Source organism: Carassius gibelio, chromosome A2 (genome assembly GCF_023724105.1).
Source record: "Carassius gibelio isolate Cgi1373 ecotype wild population from Czech Republic chromosome A2, carGib1.2-hapl.c, whole genome shotgun sequence".
In the NCBI taxonomy this organism is placed as follows: domain Eukaryota; kingdom Metazoa; phylum Chordata; class Actinopteri; order Cypriniformes; family Cyprinidae; genus Carassius; species Carassius gibelio.
This window is the reverse complement of record NC_068372.1, coordinates 27,154,262-27,163,496: the sequence shown is the minus strand read 5'-3', so window position 1 is coordinate 27,163,496 and position 9,235 is coordinate 27,154,262. Positions and strand designations below refer to the sequence as shown.

Sequence of the window (9,235 nt, the reverse complement as noted above, 5' to 3'; positions counted from 1 at the left end):
TTTTTGAAAAAGGTCCACCTGTTAACAAGCATCACTAGAGTGAAACCAGAAAACATATAAATGCGATTTGTATGAATTTGCTACCAATTTACCGAAACATGTAAAGGGTTACAAATTATGCAATTGTGTTGGCCATAGCTGTCAATACACTAATAATCCTAATTATTGATTATTGGGACTTTTGTAATACCCAAAGTGTTATAATTGCATAACCGAAATACAGCTAATGAGGCAGGCACGTTTTGCATGGTTTTTGGGTCAAAATTCCATACCCTTCAGTGTAATTCTGAATAATACCAGAATATTCATACTGAATCATGAACATACTTTCCTGATGCTTCACATAGCTTAATTGTATCAGTTGTAATAAAATTGAACTGTCATCTGCACGACCCTCCTCTATGATCAGAAATCCAACAGAAAGGTGCCTAGGCCTCTGATGGACTTGAAGGCATCGTGCTCCAGGATTGGAAAGACTCTGACGAGGGTGGGCAGTTACCAGAAGAGTTGACAAAAGTCTGCACTGTCTATACAGAGTCCTCCCACCTAAACCCAGCTACCCCTGCCTCTCTCGCGCAGTCCCTCACTTGTCCTCTGTGTGCTTCATTAACGTACCCGTCTAGGAGCAGTGAGCAGAAGTGTCCGGCCAGGAACCATGGGCATCCGAAGCAGTTACATCGGTCTTTCTAGGCTTATCTTCATTGGCGCTCTGGCCATCTGCATGGCTTTTGTGCAGTCAGGTAACATCACCTCCTTCCCATCTGCCAAGTGATGGACTTTTCATAGATGTGTTGAGTTCTTAGGAAAGATTCAGTGGGTTCTGATTTATTGGCAGCTATGTGTGAGAAATTGAGTTTTGGTCAGTGAGAAGAATTTTGTGGCTTGTATTGATGTGTGAGGTGTCGATCAGTTTATTATTTTGTGGCCATGTTGGAAGAATGTCCAAAAAAAACATGATATCTAAAAATTTCGACTTGTTCACAATCATGGTTTTGCAAGGCCCCTTTCAGTGCCATGAATAGCCTGAGCGTGAAAAAGGGACGCACGCGCACAGCTAAAAAGTAAAAACTTGTTTAATGAACATTTGCAAAACAACTTAAGTTGTATGATTGTTGTACAAAATTAAAATATGACGCATAAAAAAAAATGTGTTAATAGATTCAATGTAAAAAAAAAAAATGTTGTTACTAAAGACACATTTAAAATGCTTAATTGAACTTATGCCAGAACCAAGTATATTAGTGGCATAAGAGCAGGACTCTTGCAGACTGAAGCGTGCTGACTTGATCGACTCAGACGTTCTCTTTTTCACAACTAGGTGTTGAACCTGAATTTAGTCTTGGGTTCAGTGTGAACAAGGACAAAGAGATAGTTTGTTACGCTCTAGGAAAAACAAGACGTATACAAATGCACAAAGAGCACAAAGTTCATTTTTACAATTACAAAAAGCTCTATTTTAAAAAATCTGAATTGCAAAACAGTTGCCATTTATGACCTTAATCTCCTAGTGCTGAATAAAATGGTTCCAAAAGATGTATTGAAATGCAGAAACCTGCTCATAAAGTTGGATAAAATGACTCTTCAAGGCAATCTCAGACTTTCCCGCCAGAATACGAGGTCATGCACATTCAAGGTCCAAAGGAAGTAGTGATGGCACAGTTGATATTTCTCATGTGAATGCATTTAAATTGAAATCATGGCATCATAAATGGTTCTAAAATCTGATCATGATGTTACAGTCTGTTTTGATAAATTGCATACACTCTTATAGGGGTAATATGATGCGATTCAAGTTTTCTTTTCTCTTTAGAGTGTTATAAGCCATTTTGTGCATAGATAGATCCCTAAAATTGCAAAGACTAAAGTCTCAAACCCAAAGCCTTCCTAAAACGCCTCGTTTAAGAACACCCCAACATGTCTAGGTCACTGTATGGGAAGATTTGTATAACATGCCCAAATGTTCACGCAAAGACAGAAGGAATTTTCTTGATTCTCCGCCGCTATGTCGTCGAGACGCTATGTGTGGTGAAAAGCTGTGAAAGCAAAACTAATTAGTTTGGCCTTCCAAAAAAGTACACAACTGGAAATCAGTGGTTAAGTTGTATTTACAACACAGCTCCAGAACCGTTCAACCCAAATATTTGTGTGTGTGTGTAATGCATTTTAATGGAGGACTATTTCCTGAACCTACAATGCCGGCTGTTAACTCGCAACCTGTAAATATGTGTTCATATTTAAAAGAGTTCACCACTTATGAACGCAAATAAAAAATAAAAACATGAGTTTTGAGCAGTGTAGAGTAGCGCTTGTTGTTTGTAGTTTCTCCGATCACAAATGCAGAAAATTGGTTTTATGTTTACGTGACACAATACGCAATGTGTGAAAAGATAGTATATAGCTCAGTTGGTAGAGCATTGTGCTATCAAACGCAGTTTCGGGGGTTCGATTCCCTGGGAACACATGGTAGGTAAAAAAAAAATGTATAGCCTGAATCCACTGTAAGTCGTGTCTGCTAAATGCATAAATTTAATTAATTGATAAGTTAAGTCATTATAATCAAGTAATTATGTCCCCACTGGAAACCAATGCAAGTGTAGGGAGACGACATCACGGTATGGTAATTGGCGTTATGTTTCCATCACACGCTTGCGGTATTCGGTCAATCAAAACGCACTGGATAGCTGGCCAATCAGAGCACACCTTGCTTTACAGACCGATGAGCTTTGTAAAAATCTATGTGTTTCAGAAAGGCAGGGTATAGAGGAGAAACAATAATGTACAGTATGAGGGAAAATAATGTGTTTTTTTAACCTTAAACCACATAAACACATTGCATTACAACACCCTTTTAAAAATAAAGATTTTGGCATCTTTGGTTCCATGAAGAACCTTTAACATCCATGGATCGTTTCCATTCCACTAAAGGTGCTTTATACAGATAAAAAGGATCTTTATATTTTTAAGTTTTCATTACATGAAGAAAAAATATTATAAGAACCGTTTAGTTGCTGCAAAAACCTTTATTTTTTTAGAGTGTATGTTGAAGAACTTTTTTATGAAGATATTAACACACTAAAGTTTTTTTTTTTTTTTTTACTTCATTAAAAAAAAAAAAAAAACATTGACTGTGAGGGAATTTTTAATGTGTGATGATTCTCTTGATTTCTATAAATACTTCTTGTCAGTAGAAGTCGCCTTTTTTTTAATTAATTTATTTCTTTTTTTATAATTTACTGGGCACAAAAACATTGATGAAGACAACAAATTCTGTAACAGCTTCGACTAGTCCCATTCAAGTCCATTCACATTTATTTATATAGCTTGTCATACAGATGCCCAGTAACAAATGATAACAACAATAACCTATCAAATACGAGTCAAATTCAAATTGTGTGAAAAAGCAACTTTATAATGGTGTCATTATTAAGGTCAGGTTAGTTAAGTGCTGGTTCACATCAATTATGAAATTATGAAATTAGTTTAGTTCAGCAGCTCTACACAAGTGTGTCGTTATTCAGCTCGAGTCAGTTCAGTGTTGATTCAGTTCAGTTCAGTCAAATTGATAATATTAGTGAATGTTGAGTTTCATAAAATTAACCTAATGCATTTCTGTTATTTTTCTGAGTGACCTGACTGACGAGGTGAGATGAGGACGCAGTGGCTGAGGATTGTGTCATTCACATACACCTGTCTACATGTTGTCATCTCACAGTTGTGTGTTAAAATACAAGAAACGAAACAACGTTCTTGGCCTTGTCCTCTCGTCAAATGTTTAAGCAGTACTTAATAAATATTTAAGCAGGTCATGAAGTGAGAAACACAAAAAAAGTGTGTTTTTTCCAAATCAACAGATTACGTACACTGACGCCGAGATGCATGCTTTTCCACAGACTGGCTTCATAAACAAGCTTCTTTGACTTGCAGTGTACTGGCTGTATTTCGGCCGTTGGTTCCTCAGCCTCAAGCCGTCCTCTCTGAACACACAAGCGCCCTTTTGTACCCTCAAGTGAAGGGCTCATTGATGCATCGCTGGCCTTGCACCCCGGTGTTCCTTACCTACTGCCTGCTTCAAGTTAGGAAAGAGTGTGTCTTGCTGAGCAAACAAACTATTACCAAAAATACGTATGCTGGCTATCCTTGATTGTGTGACTCCAAATATTAACTTTTAATTTTAAGATTTGTGGTGGAATATGAGCATTTTAGTGTTTAGTTGCATTGAAAGGTGGTATAAGTGGTCGCTGCATGTAAATACTTGTATTTTTTAATATTTCAGTGGACAAACTAGTGCTCTGTTAGGTTTGTCAGTTTACTTTAAGCTAATTTTTGACCCGTGCCATTGGGTTGTTCGAGGAGGGTCAGTCTAGGTATCCCACTGTTTGTCCATGGTCACTCTGTCTGTCTTTGTCCCTTCATTTTGGGGTCAGAACCTTTGTCCATAAGGTGCCCTCTGGGAACTCTGAGAAAGCTGTAGCATAGGAAATCAGCTTTGGGCTTGGTGAGTGTGTTGTAGGTGAGAAAAGTCGCATGGCTGTTCCATGCCTGCGGGAGATGTGGAATGTTAGTGAGAGATGCGAGGAGAAGAAGAGAGGAGGAAACATGCAGTTGAGACACTCATTGAGTCGTATAGAATGTGACTAACATTTGCCACTCTCTAGACCTATAAATTCCCTGTGCTTAGTTTCAGGGGAAGAAACAAATATTAAATTCAGCTAACTTTATCTATTTATTAATTAAAATTCTTAAGAACATTCTCTTTTCACCTGCTGGCTGTGAATGGATTTAATGATTGATTGATCTTTTTATTTATTTATTTAGTATTCTCATTTGTAAATATTATTTAGTTATTTAAAAATATATCATATTAGATCATTTTTATTGAGTATTCTTGTAGCTATAATTTAGCTATATAAACATATTATTTGATAATTTGTATTTATTTGTTTACTCCTAACTTATTATTTTCTTATTTGTAGTGTTGTATTATTTAGATATTTAGATATCATCCCAAGTTATTTTATTTTTTATATTTTTTACTTGCAACTATTAAATATATACTATTTTTGTTTATTTTGTTTATTTACTATTCTTAGTTGTGGCTATTATTTGGCTAAATATATCATGTTTTGTAAATGTATTTATTTATTTATTTTGTATTCTTATAGCTATATATATATATATATATATATATATGTGTGTGTGTGTGTGTGTGTGTGTGTGTGTGTGTTTTATATGTACACTGAACAAAATTATGAATGCAGCACTTTTGTTTTTGCCCCCATTTTTCATGAGCTGAACTAAACAAAACAAAAGGCCTATTTCTCTCAAATAGTGTTCACAAATCTGTCAAAATCTGTGTTATTGAGCCCTTCTTCTTTGCCAAGATAAACAAAAACAAAAGTGTTGCGTTTTATATTTTTGTTCAGTGTATTTTTCTTGTAAATATATATATATATATTTTGTCTTTGGAATGATTTGCATTTGTAAAATATAGCATTATAAAAATGTTCTCTGACATTATATATTGTTTAATATACCTTGACTCTGACTAAAGTTTTCTTTTTTTCTCCCTTTTTCTTCTTCTTCTTCCCATCAGAAACAGTGGCTGATTCCTCCCCTACACTGCAGTATGATAATCAGGACACACTATCCGGTGCTGGAAGCTTCGATGTGACCACAAAAATACCTTTACAAGAAGACCCCACAGAGAGCACCCACACCTATGATTATGAGGACGGAACATACTCAATAACTCTGGATGAGGAAGAAGGTAAAGTTACCACTGAATTACCATTGAGATGTGCATAATGAAGATATATTTTATATTTGATGTTTTTATGCATTAAGCAGATGCTTTTATCCAAGGCAACTAATGAAAGTGTTATATGAAGTTAATCATAAAAATAACTTGGTTTTGTTAAGAGTTTATTATAGGGTGTGTAATGACAGCTGTGTTATTTCTGGTTTCAGTTGTGTTGGGGCCAGGTGCCATCACAGCTATCGTCATCGCCGTGTTCCTCGGAGCCTCTGTTCTTCTCGCTCTCATTGTGATCATGCTCAGAAAGTTTACTGCCTCTTAAGGGACATTTATGTGTTTTCATTTCCTCCCTTCCTCAAACCCATCTTTTCTTTTTACTTTCCTCTGAACTGTATTTTCATGTGTCTCATTGGTGGCAGGTCCTTCATGAAATGGATGCTCTTTGCTGAGACCTGTTTTGTGATTTCTTACTCCTATAAAACTGAAGACAGAGAAAAACAGAATTAGGCTGAACAAAAAAGTAACTGCAATCAAGAGAAGTCATTGGTTCATTTGTTTGGTGACCGTATAATCAATATCCTCTTGTAATAAGGTTTAGACTTAAATGTTAAAAGGCAGAATTATTATATTAAAGCCACATTTTAAGATATTTAATACCATCCATCCTTTTTTTTTGTTTCATACTGATACTGTATTGTATGATACTGTATTGTAATGTATACCAACTTTCTTGTCCTTTAGAGTTTGATAAAGTTTGTGCGTGTGTGTGTACAGTATGTATTGAGTGAAATCAAAGCAGTCTGAGAGTGAGTGATTTAACTGAACTTTTATACATAAACTGATGAAACTGTCACCTTGTGATTGGTCACTGAACAGATAAAGAGACCATGTTTAATCCTCCTCCAAGAGTAGTTTCTTTCACTGTGTGTGTGTGTGTATATATTAATCATTATTATACAATTATTTATTTTATAATGCTTTGCCATTAGTTGATTATTTATATTCTCGTTATAGTCAGCTGCAGAGAAAACAGTCCTTAAAAACTTAAAAGAATGGAGCTGAAATGTAGGCCTCCCTACAAGCTATTGGTGCATGAAGAACATCTGTAAAGTAACAAAGACTAAAGTCTCAAATCCAAAGAAATATCCTTTATCAAATTTAAGACTCTGCCATGCCCCCCTAAAACGGCTCATTCAAACACGCCCCCACATGTCTTCGTCATGGTGTGGAAATATTTGTAATGCCACCCAAATATTCACACAAACAAAAGGTGCGCGTGGTTTCAGTAACCGCATTTAGCAAAAGCACTTTATTTGGCCTTCCGAAAGTAGATACATTTAGGAATCTTCAAGATTAATTTACAACAGAACAGAACGACCATTCCGTGAACCTATGAGAGAAGGTTATTCGGATTTTGCTACGATAATCTGGCGCTTCAGAATCAGATACTGTAAGTATGTTTTGTTAGTTTAAGCAGGGCTCTACATTAAGCTTTGACATGAGCTTTTCCTTCGTCCGGGTTTTTTTTTTTTTTGGCACAAATATAATTTATTCTGAAACCGTCTCGTCAATGTTCTATCAGGTATTACTTTCAGGTATTACTCAGCATATTTTTGATATTTGCCTTAAATTGATTACTGTTACACTTTAGAACTTCATGAAGGACACTATTTACGTTGAATTCTTACATGTGATCAATCCCAAATGCGGAGTTATGCTCATCGCGAGCGCGTGTGTGTGCGTGTGATAGAGACAGAGTCACACACAGGGTAGTCAGCTGTCTTAGCCATATGTGGCTTGTGTACAGCAAAAACATATGAGCTTCATCACTGTCTCTGTCACACGACTCTGTTCCGCTTTGGAGCTTGAACTGATGGTAAACTAAGGACATTATGAAGCTCGCGATTATGGAAAGAGCCGTTACATTTCCGACGAGTGCTTGCGGTGTTATTAAAAAACATTAACATGTTAACCCTATAAACACAAAATTAATCCTATAAACATTTGTAGTGCTATTTGAGCTCAGTATGCATCGGCTCGTTGGTCTAGGGGTATGATTCTCGCTTAGGGTGCGAGAGGTCCCGGGTTCAAATCCCGGACGAGCCCATATTTTTTTGTATGTCTTATTTTATTTTTAATTACTTTTTGATATACGCAGTATTGAAATGTGGGCTGTTCCTCCGAGTTTTCTTGAAAAAAAGGTTGGAACAAGATTTAATAAAGCTTACGGTTCTTTAGTGTTCGGCGTCAACACCCTTGCTTACATGTGCTTACAGCGCCTCTATGCGCTAAAAACTAAATGCAAGGTCCATTTAATATTGTCAGTAGTTGACAAATAAATACTTTCAGAAAGGTCTACCGACAAATAATGTAGATTTCGAGAGAAAAAAAGTTTTTTTAGTCGTTTCTCGATTTATATATATATATATATATATATATATATATATATATATATATATATATATATATATATATATATATATATAGTTCTTATAATAAGTGATGAAACACTTGTTCTTATCTTTTGAAGTAGAATCTGCAAAATGAAGCAAACTATGCAGATGCAAGAAAACTTATGACCCCGACGTGATTTGAACACGCAACCTTCTGATCTGGAGTCAGACGCGCTACCGTTGCGCCACGAGGTCAGTAAATAAACCGTATTCTGTACTATGTTATCTGACTATGCATAGTCATTTATTTTTTTGATGGATTTACATTTTAGGATGTAAATGAAGGCGTACGAAAGCTGTGGAAATACATTTACATATCATGATAACATGCCGACCCAATATCTCTATGAAAAATTTCTAGGTGGGTACCCAAGCAGTGAAGCCGTGGCCGGTTAGCTCAGTTGGTTAGAGCGTGGTGCTAATAACGCCAAGGTCGCGGGTTCGATCCCCGTACGGGCCAGTCTTCTTCTTGATAGATTGTTCAAATGCCATAGTTTTTCGAGTGGCAAATAAATAACTTTAATAAATAAGGTTTAAAATTTTTAATGATCAGTTGGGGTGATTATAGGCCAGTGCTAGAGAGCAAAAAAAATTGAAACAAAAAAATAAAAAATAAACAAATGCATATATTTAAATCAAAACAAAATTGTATTGTAAATTTATTGTGCACTGCTCTGATAAAAAAATAAAAAAATAAATTACATAAATTACAACAAATCTGCTAGGTTCTAAATACACTGCTTCCTATTTAAATCCTATGTCTATGATTATTCATGATGTAAGATTTTTTCTTTTGTGTGAGTAATAATAAAATAAATGGAATGCTTGAATAAGTCGAGGACCAGTAAAAAAAAGCAGTTTTCTAGGACCCTAAATGTCCAGAAACGGCACGGAAGACCAGAGGTCAGTTTCTGCAGACTCAGTGGCGTAGCAAGCTTTTCAAAAGTGTGGGGGATGGATGTGGTTTATTTATATACAATAAAAAACAATGAATACAATGACAGAGGGGTACAAAATGCAGGGCTTA

General features: G+C 35.8%; 1 protein-coding gene and 3 non-coding genes across 4 annotated transcripts; 3 read left to right on the top strand and 1 right to left on the bottom strand.

Moving 5' to 3' along the window:
* The first annotated feature begins 433 nt into the window (after positions 1-433).
* On the top strand, positions 434-6,655 carry LOC127935788 (protein SNORC-like). The gene is made up of 3 exons (XM_052533967.1): positions 434-740; positions 5,594-5,767; positions 5,968-6,655. The coding sequence occupies exons 1-3, from the start codon at positions 656-658 to the stop codon at positions 6,075-6,077; spliced, it is 369 nt and encodes a 122-aa protein (XP_052389927.1). The 5' UTR covers positions 434-655; the 3' UTR covers positions 6,078-6,655.
* A 1,134-nt stretch (positions 6,656-7,789) lies between these two features.
* Positions 7,790-7,861, top strand: trnap-agg (transfer RNA proline (anticodon AGG)). Its single transcript has one exon. It is a non-coding gene; the product is annotated as a tRNA-Pro (tRNA).
* Positions 7,862-8,331: 470 nt separating this feature from the next.
* trnaw-cca (transfer RNA tryptophan (anticodon CCA)) lies at positions 8,332-8,403 on the bottom strand. Its single transcript has one exon. It is a non-coding gene; the product is annotated as a tRNA-Trp (tRNA).
* A 191-nt stretch (positions 8,404-8,594) lies between these two features.
* trnai-aau (transfer RNA isoleucine (anticodon AAU)) lies at positions 8,595-8,668 on the top strand. Its single transcript has one exon. It is a non-coding gene; the product is annotated as a tRNA-Ile (tRNA).
* The last annotated feature ends 567 nt before the right edge of the window (positions 8,669-9,235 follow it).

Coding starts and splice junctions, on each gene's coding strand:
- LOC127935788 (XM_052533967.1), top strand. CDS start 656: ATGGGCATCCGAAGCAGTTACATCGGTCTTTCTAGGCTTATCTTCATT. Junction 741..5,593: donor CATGGCTTTTGTGCAGTCAG/GTAACATCACCT, acceptor TCTTCCCATCAG/AAACAGTGGCTGATTCCTCC. Junction 5,768..5,967: donor AACTCTGGATGAGGAAGAAG/GTAAAGTTACCA, acceptor TTCTGGTTTCAG/TTGTGTTGGGGCCAGGTGCC.